The sequence below is a fragment of the Leptonychotes weddellii genome, chromosome 3, assembly GCF_054177405.1.
Source record: "Leptonychotes weddellii isolate Sample4059 chromosome 3, ASM5417740v2, whole genome shotgun sequence".
NCBI classification, from domain to species: domain Eukaryota; kingdom Metazoa; phylum Chordata; class Mammalia; order Carnivora; family Phocidae; genus Leptonychotes; species Leptonychotes weddellii.
Window position 1 is genome coordinate 17071168 of NC_138371.1, and position 14215 is coordinate 17085382.

At 35.5% G+C, this 14215-nt stretch overlaps 1 protein-coding gene across 4 annotated transcripts in view; it reads left to right on the plus strand.

Moving 5' to 3' along the window:
• The window catches only part of USP37 (ubiquitin specific peptidase 37), an 86966-nt gene that overhangs the window by 5034 nt on the left and 67717 nt on the right, over window positions 1-14215 (plus strand). For 2 of the 4 annotated variants that reach the window (XM_081813608.1, XM_081813605.1), the window contains exons 2-6: window positions 84-224; window positions 5463-5686; window positions 9089-9260; window positions 11221-11321; window positions 13889-14067. In XM_081813608.1, the coding sequence (XP_081669734.1) occupies window positions 5531-5686; window positions 9089-9260; window positions 11221-11321; window positions 13889-14067 (608 nt within the window). In that variant the 5' untranslated portion in view covers window positions 84-224; window positions 5463-5530. The remainder of the gene's footprint in view (window positions 1-83; window positions 225-5462; window positions 5687-9088; window positions 9261-11220; window positions 11322-13888; window positions 14068-14215) is intronic. The other 2 variants (XM_081813606.1, XM_081813607.1) reach the window with 2 other exon arrangements.

Consider the following 14215-nt stretch of genomic DNA (forward strand, 5'->3'; position numbering starts at 1 on the left):
TTGTTGTATAAACGATTGCTTTTTTTTTTTTTTAATTTTGTAAATTGGATTCTTTTAAAAAGGCACACTTATATTTTCTTTAGCTGAGTTGATGGCTTCCGGAGAACTGGCATAGCTGCAAAATATGAGTAGTTCCCCAAGAAGAGTGCATTGCCTTTGGCACAAGGATCAGAATAAAGGTGAATTGTTATTACATAGGGTTTTTCAGTAAAAGTCACTGAAAAGTAAGTAATGTTTCTATATTGGATGTATGTTTCCAAGAGTATGCAAATTGGCGAGAATTAACAGTTTTCTTTCTTCTATTTTGTAGTAGTGGTTTTGTTTTAGCATGCTTGCTCTACCACAGAACACCCCCTAGAGAAGGATGTTTTCAGACCAATACCTAAAATAATGTGTATTTAAATAACTGTACAGGGTATGGAAACATTTTTGTCAGTATTATTGATTCAGCTTTCATAGAATGCTCAAAGTTGAACAGTGATTTTAATAATTGTGAAAAAAGTTAGGGAAAGAGGAATCTCTTTGGACCTACTTAAAGAATAATTTGATTTTGTTATACCTTGTCTTAATAATTTGCTTTGATAGGGAATTAGCATTATAGAGTTCAAATAAACCTTCTCACTGTCCTAGGTTCATAGAAAGTTTAACTGTTACCACTGGATCATGCTACATAATGAAAAAGAAACTTAGTTTTTTTTCTCTTAACAGAGTAGGGCAAACCTTGATAGTATAATGAATGTACAAAAGTAGATATAGTTAATTTATTTAGTGCAAGAGCCAGGGATGGACTAAATTAAGGGATTAAGAAAAAGTTTTGTTGGTTCTACAAATTTTATGTCCTGTACCTTTTAGGGTTTTTTTTTTTCCCTTGGAGGAAAGAAAGGTTGCTAGTAGAAATGGTTAAGGAAGTGTTCAATATCTGAAGTAAAATTTCATACACTTAAAACTTAGCATCAAGGGGCGCCTGGGTGGCTCAGGTGGTTAAGCAGTGGCCTTTGGCTCGGGTCATGATCTCAGGGTCCTGGGATCGAGCCCTGCATCAGGCTCCCTGCTGGGCGAGAAGCCTGGTTCTCCTTTCCTACTCCCCCAGCTTGTGTTCCCTCTCTCGCTGTCTCTATGTCAGATAAATAAATAAAATCTTTTAAAAAAAGAAACAACTTAGCATCAAAACGTTTGAGAATTTGGGGTGCCTGGGTGGCTCAGATGGTTAAGCGTCTGCCTTCAGCTCAGGTCATGATCCCAGGGCCCTGGGATCAAGCCCCACATTGGGCTCCCTGCTCGGCGGGGAGTCCTCTTCTTCCTCTCCCTCTATTGTTCCCCCTGCTTTTGCTCTCTGTCAAATAAATAAATAAAATCTTAAAAAATAATGTTTGAGAATTGTACAGAGAAATTGTATATAGAAACAGAAGTAACCAGGGATGCTTGGGTGGCTCAGTTGGTTAAGCATCTGCCTTCGGCTCAGGTCATGATCCCGTGATCCTGGGATCAAGTCCCGCATCAGGCTCTTTGCTCAGCAGGGAGCCTGCTTCTCTCTCTGCCTGCCACTGCCCTCTGCTTGTGCTTTCTCTCGCTCTAATAAAAAAAAAAAACCCAGAAGTAACCAATAAAATTTTTTTTTTTAAGATTTTATTTATTTGAGAGAGTGAGTGAGAGAGAGAAGGAGCAGGGGGAGGGTCAGAGGAAGAGGGAGAAGCAGACTCCCCGCTGAGCAGGGAGCCAGATGTGGAGCTCTATCCTGGGACTCTTGGATCATGACCTGAGCTGAAGGGAGACGCTTAATCTACTGAGCCACCCAGGAGCCCTAAAATTTTTTATTTCTCATGTGCTTTAGTGAACTTTGAAATCTTCACCTCCAATTTTGTTAAATAATGTAATTTTTTAAAAGATATGTTTTGTTCGAGGAATTTAAGGTGACGTTTACTTACCTTTGGTCTGTAAAGAAAACACTAAGATAACGGAGTTTTGTATTCTCTCTTTATTTGGTACCCTGACCCATAATGACATATAAGGAAAGGTGAGGGAATTTGGTAGAACTCTTAAAGTGGAGTTTCTTCATTGAGCAATGAATAATAGGAATCCCACTTTAAGCAAGTTTACTAATGTTTTTGTTTTAATGCATTCTGTAGCTACATATTCTTGTTCTTCCACAAATGATTTTTCTCATTGAATTTTTTTTAAAGATTTTATTTATTTATTTGACAGAGTGAGCAAAAGCAGGGGGAGCAGCAGAGGGAGAGGGAGAAGCAGGCTCCCTGCTGAGCAGGGAGCCCCATGTGGAGCTCTGTCCCAGGACTCTGGGATCATGACCTGAGCTGAAGGCAGACGCTTAACTGACTGAGCCACACAGGCACCCCTCTCTTACTGAATTTTGATAAGATAGGAGGACAACTTTGCATTTAGTAGAGAAATTCAGATGCACATAGAAAAGACTTAGATGCAGTGTTCAAAAGATGAGTTACATGTAGTATATGTAGTGATACTTTTATAAAGAGCTTAGTAAAATATAATCCTATATTTAAGAGGGATTTATGGTTTCAGTATCTGCTGTTGTATATTTTAACAGCAAATTGAATAGAATTGATGGTGCTGATTTCATTATCCTTGAATAATAAGTTTGTTTCTTGTGTGTCAGACACTGTCATAATGGGGACTCAGAGTTTGAAGAACATATTCCCTGTCTTCAAATAGCAAAGTGTAGATAGAGTCAGAGAAGTAAACAGTTTATGATACATTGTTATACTAGAAGTAGGACAGGGTAAGCAGGAGAATACAGAAGCTTGAAACAGTCTCAGTGTGGATATGGGGTGAGAGAAAAAGTGAAAGGTAGCTAGGAAAGCCTTCTTAAAGAAGATAATATCTCAGCTGAGCCTTGATTTTATAGCCAAGAGAAGAAATCAAGGGGGGATTTTGGGGGATGGGGAGAGTCCATACAAATTCTCCAGAGATAAACCACAGTGCATGCAAAGGTATAGTGGCATGAGAACATAAGGCTTTTGGGGGGAAATTATCTAGTTCAGATGGCTGGATTTGGAGGGCTTGTTGGGGATGGAGAAGTAATTAGGGTCTGGATCATGAAAGGTGTTTATGTCATGTTAATTAGTCTAGATTTTATTGTGAGGGCGGTGGTAGCTATTGAATGATATTGAGGAGAATGATGTGATTTGATCTACAGTTCATTATAATAAAGATGTCTGAAAGGTGTATGGAGGTAGAATTGACGGGACTCTACCATGATTTTCCATTTCCAATCCAATACCAGTAATCATCAAGAGAAATCAAAGATAATTCTTATGTTTCTGGATGGACAACTGGGGTAGGAGAGGGGTCACATATTCTTGGCAGTGTTGAGAGCAGAGTGGAAAAAAGTCTAAGGACACATCCAGACAATGAAGCACCAAATTATTAATTGCAAAAAAAGTATATAAACACACATTGCTGGTCCAAAATTCTGTAGTTACTATTTTGAGCAGTGCCATGTTAATAGGTCTATAAACAGTAATGGACTCTGTTACTTTAATGGATTCATATACTTATCTAAATCTGGCCAAAGTAGGCATTCAAGAAATTTGATGAAATGAGTGAATAGTAATGGAGGACTTAAAATGCATAATACCTTTTAACTATTCAAAGTGTTTGCACATCTCTTTAAATTTTATTCCCAGTTATTTGATGCACAGTACCTAGAGGCCTCAAACTAGGGGGCCCCAGGCTGTATCCTGCCTATAGGTGGGTTTTGTTTGATTTGTAGCTTTTAAAAATAAATTTGAATTCATTGCCCAAAATTTAAAATGGGCAGTTTTACATAAATATTTAGAACTCATTTTCTTGAAAAAGTCAATGCTCTGGCAGTAACTGGGTTGACTAATTCTACATGGTAAAATTAGTTAGATTTCAGTAGTAGTTTTCATAGCTTGCCTGCTTAAGTCATGTCACCTGCCTGGCCCTTCTAGGCAGTGAGTTCGACCCCTATTAACAGCTTATTTATCGGAGGTCTTTGGAGAAAGGTGTTGCAGGCAAGGAATAAATTCAGAAAGTAGACATTAATTTCATTCATATTAAAGCTTTTGTCTGTTGGGTGCCTAATGTGTGCTTTTTCACTTAGTTATGCAACACTATGGCATTTGCTATTCCCGTTTACGGTTGAGAAAACTAATAGGGAAATTATAAATTAAGGACAGCTGAATCCTAATAGGTAGGTCTCCTGTGTTTTTCTTTTGTATGCTACTTTTTTTAAGCTTTTCTAGTTGTTTAGGCAGAGGCAAAGTATGATGATTTTTAATTTCTTAAATTATAAGCAAGAGCCTGTATTAGCAATGTTTTTTATTTTTTTCAAAGATTTTACTTATTTATTTGAGGAGGGGGAAAAGCAGGCTGTCCACTGAGCAGGGAGCCCAATGACAATGTGGGGGCTCAATCCCAGGTCCCTGGAATCACGACCTGAGCCAAAGGCAGACGTGCAACTAACTGAGCCACCCAGGCACCCCTGTATTAGCACTGTTTTTAGAGATTTGAAAAAAGTATAAATAAAATGTTTTAATAATTTTAGAGGATTGTGCGTATGTTTGTATATATGTATATAACACATAACGCTACTTTAACGTTCTTTGCTATTATAATTGTATTTACTTGCTGATATTTGGTAAGCTAGTTTGAAGGTCTTAGATATTGATATAAGTAATTTTTAAGTATTTAGAAGTTCACTCAGAAATTTGAATATTTGTCAAAGATAAAATTGGTAAAGATTCTTTCCTCTTTATGGTAATATTAAGCATAAGTGCTAGGTTGGTTCTTAGGAAGAGAGGTTTTTTCTGTTTGTTTTGCCTAAAGAATAAATTACTTTCTCAGTATAATTCTGGAAGTTAAATTAATTTGATTATTCTTACAATTTTTTTTATTCATTTAGTGTCTTCAGTACATGTGGATATGCTTACACTACTGACTGGTAGAAGGAGTTGTTTTGTAATATGATTTGATATTTTGGGAAGAACTCCATTCTAAGAAATGGAGTCAGCTGACTGAAAATATTTTTTAACTTACATTTGAAATTCAAGACCCTTTAGCATTCATGAAGGAAGATAAAAGTTGATTATACTGCTGTGGGCAATCACCTTAACAATGGAATCTTTAGTATTCCTGATTGACAGGCCTTTAGTGGCAGCAGTCTGTTATTAATGGTGCAAAATTGAAAATTTAAGCACTAATAGGGCTTAGATACTGGACATATGTATGGCAAAGAAGGGAACATGTAGAGAAGAAATAAAGGTGGGTAGATTTAGTCACTGACATTCGGTGACATTTAGTTGTCTTTCTTGTGCCTATCAGCTAATCAAGGCCTTTGAGGATGGTTAATAAAAAGTATATTGAAATAGAGAAAAGGACATAACATGGTTTATTAAATGCTCTTTCAAACTCTTAATCACTCTTAGGAAATTGTGACTTACTATTTTATTTTTCTTCCGTAGAATCTGTCAGGTGAAGGTGTATTTTTGCTTTTTAATTTGGCTAGAAGCAATTTATTTTTAAAGAAAGTATGTCTCCTCTGAAGATACACGGTCCTATCAGAATTCGAAGTATGCAGACTGGAATTACAAAATGGAAAGAGGGGTCCTTTGAAATTGTGGAAAAAGAGAATAAAGTCAGCCTAGTAGTTCACTACAACACTGGAGGAATTCCAAGGATATTTCAGGTATTACCATATTTTGATGTGGAATAGATCTTGAAATCACACCCTTTAGTGAATACCTTCCCTGTACCATAGTAAGTGTAATGGTAGCCCTCCTCCTAGATTAACATTTCTTATTTCTAGGACACTAATAGTTCTGTGTGCATATTTTATGAATTATTCAACAGTATCGTTGATGGTGTATAATAAAGAGCAGGAAGTAGTCACCATTATTGAAAAGAAAACTAGGAGGAAGCTGAGAAGAACTGAGTTTAGATACTTCTCTATCAAACTATTTTAAAAACCACATTAGGATAACTTTAGTTATTCCCTTTTTTTTCCTTATTATATATAATAGATTCATCACTGTGTAGTATTAGCTTTTAATAGCACTTAGTGGAGTCTTCTAAAACCTAATGCCTCCTTCCTAAATAATCCTGCCAAAGGTTGTGGTATGGGCCATTCAAGGATGATTATTCAAGGTCATTCTTACTGCTGTTTTCTTATAATTGTAAACTTTTGAAGAATTTCATTATTTTATCACTGCAAAAAAGTTAATTTTGTTTTTACATCTATACTCTTTATTCTGTGCAGCTAAGAGCTACTCATCTTTTTTTTTTTTAGAGCTACTCATCTTGATACGATTTGAATTTAAGAAAGCAATATATCTTTCTGCACTTTAAAATTCTGTATTTGTTAATTAGATAATACAAAAGTATAATATTCATTCTGAACTGAAGTACTCTCTTGAATAACAATTTATGAAATTTTGTGCTTGAGAACCCTAGAGCTGGGGTAAAATTTCCATTTCTGTTTGCTTTTGAACTGTGAAAATGCTTATAATTTTGTGTATCAAAGATACTCTTAAATAGTTTGGAGGTGGTGACATGGGTAATAGAAACAATAGTAGTTTCTGCCACATACATGTATCTACTAATTGCTCATCTCAGTGAAAGAAAGATTCCTTCTCAAATAGAGATTTGGTTTCTCAGTCTCAGCCCAAATTAGCAGTCGGTTAATATTTAAATATTTAAGAAAACATAGTTCTTTAGGAGCATAAGGATTCTGCCTCTAATTCCAGCCTCATCGCAGTTCTAGAGCAGTTTCCATTCAGCATTTATTTTGCTAACCACCTACAGATTACTGTGGTGAATACTGTACCAAGGGTTAATAATACAGAGCTGAATGAGATGCTTTTCTTCTCAAACTTGAGCGTAATCAGAAGCATTTTCAGATGTAAAAATATTTCAGAGACACTTGAAGTAATGCAAAGAAGAGAGTGGTTTGTGTCCTGAGCATTTAGAGGTTAAATAGGAGTTTGCCAAACAGTGGAGGTAGGGCAGAGGTGATTTCTATCCATGGACAAACACATGCAAGTGTGAATCAACCGTCAGGGAACCAGAAAATTATTTTAAAATAAACGGACAGTAGGGAGTGCGTGGCAGAAGTAGAGGCTGAAGAGCTAGCTAGGAACCAGATCTTGAAGTATCTTATTTGTCATACTAAGGAGCTTAGATTCTAAGGAGTCAAGAATCTCAAGTTCAGATTCATTTAGGGGCTAGGCAGATGACTTTATTTCAAGAGATAGTGGAAGAATAAGGGCATATAGGAGGTTATTGTGGGAATTTAGATGAAGAATAAAAGTCCTAATCAAAGGATAAGACAGTAGGAAGAAACAAGAGGAAGAAAGAATAGATTTGAAGAGATTTCAAGATGACCTGACTCATTAGATTTAGGGGGGTGAGAAAGAAAAGACTCAGAGATACCCAAGTTTCTGAGTGGATGGCAGTGCCTTTCATGTCTTGGTAGGGAGCAGAGGGAAAGAATTGGGGTGGGAGGATTAAGAGAAATTAGTTGTTTGAGGTGTCAGGCATTCAGATGTTGGTATCTAATAGGTGGTAGGTAAACAGGACTGGAACTCCCAACAGAGAGGTCTGGACTTAGAGGAAAGATGGAAGGCCTCACCATATGGTAGTTAATAAAATTATGGGGTTGATAGGATTTTCAGTTGTTGAAGACCTCAAGTTCAAGATTATTCGCTCATCTTGTTTATGAACAAACTTTCCCCTTATGTATTTAACTTTCATTTTTTAAAAAGTGGGGTACTGACTGAAATAGTGGTTTTATGTGATCTCTTTTCTTTTGCATGTTAAGCTCCTTGTTTACATATTTTGGAGTTAAACCCTCTGAAGCTATTGTGTTTTACAGAATTTTTACTTAAGGACATGAATTTAAGACCTACTTTGAATATATATATATACATATATATATCATTTAAAATTTGAATATAAGTTAAGTCTGATAAAATTATATTTTCATTCTTATTTAAAAATTGACAAAGATCAATTCTAGTTTAAAAAATATAAAATGCTATTCTTTCTTAATGTTTTTCAAAGGATATGTCTTCAGCAAAAGGCAGCTTTTGAAATCTTCATATATGCCTGCTGAGGGAGCACATTAGAGAATAAAGATGCCTAGTTGGCAAGAATTATTTAGGTAGTAAACTGTAAGATTTAATTTGGTCTTGGAAAAATTTCAGCCAAGAGAAAATAAAAGTTATCACTTCATGATACATACCCAGAATCTGGAAGAGTATAAGACAAATTATTGAACCAGTTCTGGGGAATGGAAGAAGTAAGCTAAAAGAGTTTCCAGAGTGCCCATGATCTTCATGACTGAATGAAAGTTAAATGAGCCTGCTTTTAGACAGTTAAAAAAAGAAAGAAAGATGGGGGTGCCTGCTGGCTTAGTGGGTAGAGCATCAGACTCTTGATCTCAAGGCTGTAAGAACCCCATACTGGGAGTAGAGATTACTTAAAAGTAGTCTTTAAAAATATATATATGTGTGTGTGTGTATATATGTGTGTGTGTGTGTGTGTGTATAAAGAAAAAGATGCTTTCTTACATTGATAAAGGTTTATTTTTATTTGTTTTTGAGAGGTGGAATTCTTTTGCAGATTATAGTTTGGATTAATAAATCATTTGAAATTACAGCTACCTAAACCAATTGCCAGATATTTTACAGGCTTAAAAAAGGGGGGCGGGGGAGAAAAAGAAAGCCTCTAGCGCAATATGGCTTTCTAAACTAGTGCTAGTGTAACCATCTAGGCTCTGTAAATTGTTAACTCATTAGTTTTTATAGCTTTATAACTGTACCTGAAAATATGCAATTCCCTACCATAAAATCAGTAGTGCTAGGATTACTTTGTAAAATCAGTTTTAATAGTAGGTGTTTGCTTTTCCTAAAAGTGAAATCTTTGATTTAAGTGTATCAAGAAATGGGAACTCTTTTTTGGTTGGGGGGAAAAACCCTAAATTAATGCAGGAAAGACTAAGAAATGTAATTTAGAAAGTATAACTTACTTTATGATACTTTGTTATCGTACATTTTTAACAGTAACATAATTTTCCTTTTGTATTAAATAGCTAAGTCATAACATTAAAAATGTGGTGCTTCGACCCAGTGGAGCGAAACAAAGCCGCCTAATGTTAACTCTACAGGATAACAGCTTCTTGTCTATTGACAAAGTACCAAGTAAGGATGCAGAGGAAATGAGGTTGTTTCTAGATGCAGTCCATCAAAACAGACTTCATGCAGGTGAGCACTAATCTTCCCAGGGTTTGCCATTAACAGTTATAAAAGAATATTACTAGATAGTAGATCTGTATCACTGATGAATATTGATAGAAAAATACCCAACAAAATACTGGCAGTGAATTCAACAGTACATTAAAAGGATTATATACCGGGGCACCTGCATGGCTCAGTCAGTTAAGCATCCCACTGTTGGTTTTGGCTCAAGTCATGATCTCAGAGTCATGGGATTGAGCCCCACCCCCACATCAGGCTTGGCATTCAGCATGAATCTGTTTGTCCCTCTGCCCTCCCCCCCTCACATGCACACACTCCCTCTCAAATAAATAAATAAAATCTTAAAAAAAGGATTATATACTATGACCAAGTGGGATTTATTTCTGGAATGCAAGGATGGTTCGAGATATGAAAAATCAGTGTGATGCACCAAATGAGAGAATGAAGGACAAAAGCCATGTGATCCTCTTCATGCAGAAAAAGCATTTGATAAAATTCAAAACCCTTTCACGATAAAAACACTCAACAAACTAGGAATAGAAGGAAACTACCTTAACCTAATAAAGGCCATATATGAAAAGCCCACAGCTATACTCAACAATGAAAAGTGGAAAGATTTTCCTTTAAGATAAGGAACAAAGCAAGGATGCCCTCTCCTACTATCCAACATAATACTAGAAGTCCTAGCCAGGGCACTTGGGCAAGAAATAGAAATGAAGTTCATCCAAATTAGAGAGGAAGAAGTAGGGGCCCCTGGTTGGCTCAGTCTGGAAAGCATGTGACCCTTGATCTTTGGGTCATGAGTTCAAGCCCCACATTGGGCGTAGAAGGGGGAGAGTAAAATTATCTCTCTTCTCTGATGATATGATCCTATATGTAGAAAACCCTAAAGATTCCACAAAAGAATATGGCTAGCAGAGGAGGAGGATTTAAATTATAATTGGAAAGAGTTACATTGTTATGTAAATCTTAGATACTTGTCTTTCTCTGTATGAGACTTACTCCGTGGTTTTACTCTTGCTGTGAAGACAGCAAGTACTATAGAAAATCATATACGGTATTATCAGATTCCCCTGCCCCTTCTTAATACCCTTTCATTTAAAATGCTTTGATTTGTTTAAATGTTTTAATAGACCTTTTCTTAAGAAATAATCTAGTGCTGGGGCGCCTGGGTGGCTCAGTTGTTAAGCATCTGCCTTCGGCTCAGGTCATGATCCCAGGGTCCTGGGATCGAGTCTCGCATCGGGCTCCCTGCTCAGCGGGAAGCCTGCTTCTCCCTCTCCCACTCCGCCTGCTTGTGTTCCCTCTCTCGCTGTGTCTCTCTCTCAAATAAAGAAATAAAATCTTAAAAAAAAAAAGAAATAATCTAGTGCTTAAAATGAGTTTTCCACTATTACTGTTAGTCTCCAGTTCTATTAACATCAAAACTTTATTGCTAATATTTTAGAGTTGACAGACTTTTAATTGAGCTTTTTAACTTAAATATAATAAAAATATTAGAAAATGATGTAGCAGTGCTACTTTGCTTGTATTATTATTTATTTGATACACTATTTTCCTTGTAAAATTAAAAAAAATTATGGTTGTTTGCTATTTAATACCAACTCATGTGTTACATGTTTCCTTGGTATCCATTGTCAGTGTTCATGCCATAGACACACTGACTTTTCTGTAGTGTTAATTACCAGATATTTATATAGGAGAATTTCTAGCATTTTCATTTTGCATTTAAAATTTTATTTTTCTGTTACATCTTCCCAAATTTGTGCATGTTATTTCATTTTTTGCTTGAGACTCTAGCTCTGAATTTTAATTACTATTTATATCAGGTATACTTTTCAGAAAGAATTCGTTTATAAGCACTTTCATTTTTTTATGCTTCTATTTTTTTCAGTATTCTATAACGATGATTAAGTCTCTTAATTAAAGTAAATGACTTGGGGTTTATTTATTTTCCCCCCACCAGCCATGAAACCTTCTCAGGGGTCTGGTAGTTTTGGAGCTATTCTGGGCAGCAGGACTTCACAGAAGGAAACCAACAGGCAGCTTTCTTACTCAGACAATCAGGTATGTTCATTTGAATCTTTCTAGCTTTTAAGAAAAGTTATCAACTATTATTATGAAAATCTTTTCAAAATTTATCACATACTAACCCTTCTTACATGTAGTTTTACTAAACACATAACTTTTGCTCTATGTCTCATGGTCATCATTATGAACCACAGTAAAGTGTAGTTTTTAAAAAGCATAGTTTTGGAGTTAGATGTGGGTTTGAGATTTGGTGCTGCTACTTAGTAGTTGTGGGTCATTGAAGAAGTTCCTTAAGTATCCTGAGCCTTACTCAGGATTATAAAATTGAAGCAGCAGTAATATTTTAAGGGTTGCTGAGAGATAATGCATGTAAAAGTGCTTATTAGCCTACAGTACCTTATACTAACAATGCTATAAATGTTTGCTACTATTATTTCTGTGATGCCCTTTAGGTCTCTTGTGCATTATGAACTTTACCCCTATACTATATGATACCAGACTGTTTTGTTGAGGTCTTCTGTTTGCTTTTTTTTTTTTTTTTTTTAAGATTTTATTTATTTATTTGAGAGAGAGCACATGAGAGGGGGGAGGGTCAGAGGGAGAAGCAGACTCCCCGCCGAGCAGGGAGCCCAATGCGGGACTCCATCCAGGGACTCCATCCAGGGACTCCAGGATCATGACCTGAGCCGAAGGCAGTCGCTTAACCAACTGAGCCACCCAGGCGCCCTCTGTTTGCTTTTTAAATAGTTTCTCTCTCATAAATATTCAGACAGCCGTGAGACTTGCTTTGTACTATTGCAAGTTAGCAGTCCTATGTCTTTGAAAATTTATTCTGTAAAGAGAAACTAGGCATAAAGTAAGAAGAACTTGGAAACTATTCTCTAAGTAAATTGATGAGTTTTACTGGCTGTGCAGAGAGGTGATTACTTAGTCCATTTGCTGTGCAGTGAATAACATTTTATTTTTGTTAGTTTTTTTAATAGGTTCTGAGGCTTTTTTTTTACATTTTAATTGAGGTATAATTGACATGCTCTAAATTGTACATATTTGAAGTATACAATTTGATACATTTTGAGTTATGTGTATACCTGTAAAATCATCACCATAATCAACCAAGTGAACATAACCATAACCCTTAAAAAGTTTCCTCATCCCTCTTTGTAATCCTTCCTTCCTGCCTTCTCTCTGTTCCCTATCCCTAAGCCACAACTGGTTTGCTTTCTGTCACTACAGATTAGTTTGCATTTTCTAGAGTTTCATGTAAATAGAATCAGTGTGTAATTTTTTTGTCTAGCTTTTTCACTCAGTGTAATTACTTTGAGATTCATCTATGGGTAGAAATTTAAACTATTAGAATACTTAAATATATAGATGTTATATATAACAAGCAAATATTTATACTCTCACAAGTAACGATTCTTCTCAGGGGGATTGTAAAATCAATTTTATGGGTCATAACTGGGATTAAATAAAAAAGGAACAAAATAAATGAGGTATTGTACATAGTAAGGATAAGTATTGATTTCTGAAACTTTTGGTTATTTATATGTAATAGTTGTGATTTAAAATACTTCTAAGTAGAGGTCATGGTCAAAAAGGTTAAAAATGCAAAACAGTGTACATATAGTATTCTACCACTTGTATAACAAAAAGGATTTGCTTTAAATTTACGTAAAGAAGAATACTTATAAGGGACGAGAATGGGAATGAAAGAATCGGGTATATGGCAGTGGGTGATAATGAGACATCTCAGGAAATGACCTTGATAATAGTATTTTGATTTTTGAATCTTGAGAATGTATCACCCATTTGAAAGTAAATTCTAACTTTTTAAAACTGTGCATTCAGTTGATCTCAGAGATTGTTTCTTTCCTATGCTAACATTGTACATAATTCTGTAGAGAGAAAGAAATTGGAAATTTCTTCAGTAGACAAATCACATAGCTTTTAATCTAGTTGTAAAATGTACTGGCAGAATGCTGGTCAAAAGCACTATTTCCCAATAATGTTTAATTTGCTGTATTTACTCCGAATGTTCTTGCTGTGTCTTTAAGGTAGACTCTTTGATTCATCTTCTGCCAGTGGACCCTCTCTCACTTTCATTCTCCCCATCAAAAGTCATATGAGGTATTTGTTTGTGACTTGGCATTTAAGTCGTGGCAACCAAATGTCATTGTTGCTCCTTTTTCTCACATTTATGTCACTTTATCATAATCATAATTGGATTGTTTTTCTCTGAAGATTTATTTTCATCCTTATCACTAGAATCACATCTTGTGTACCTGAGTCTTTTCTTAAAAAGTCAGGTATTCAAAGCAAATTCCTTTCTGCCTCTAGTCATGTTGTGGAAATTTTAAATTTATAGGAGTGCTAGAAGAAAATAAGTGTCAAGTTCAATTTCTGATACAGATTGTACATTACAGTCAGCTAGAGTGCTTTAAAAAAAACTGATGAATGGGCTTCACCCCAGACCACTTAGGCTAGAATGTCTGGAAATGGGTTTCCAGTTGTATTTTTTAAAATTGATTCCACATGAGAATCAATGATCTAAAAGCATGCCAATTAATTTGAATATTTAGCTATGTTAAACTTTACTCTTACAGGCATCTTCAAAAAGAGGAAGTTTGGAAACTAAAGATGATATTCCATTTCGAAAAGTTCTTGGTAATCCAGGTAGAGGGTCAATTAAGACTGCAACAGGAAGTGGACTACCTGTCACCCGGACAATTCCTTCTTTGACATCTACATCAACCCCTCTTAGATCAGGGTTATTAGAAAATAGGTATGGAAGACTTATTTTTTTTTTCTTAGTCATTAGCTGTGCTTGTTTATAAATGTCTTTTTGGCTTTTTAAAAAGACAAATACTTTGAGAAAAAGGAGATTGTCCAGTTAGTAAAATATGTTAGAAGAAAGTATACATTTTATAAAA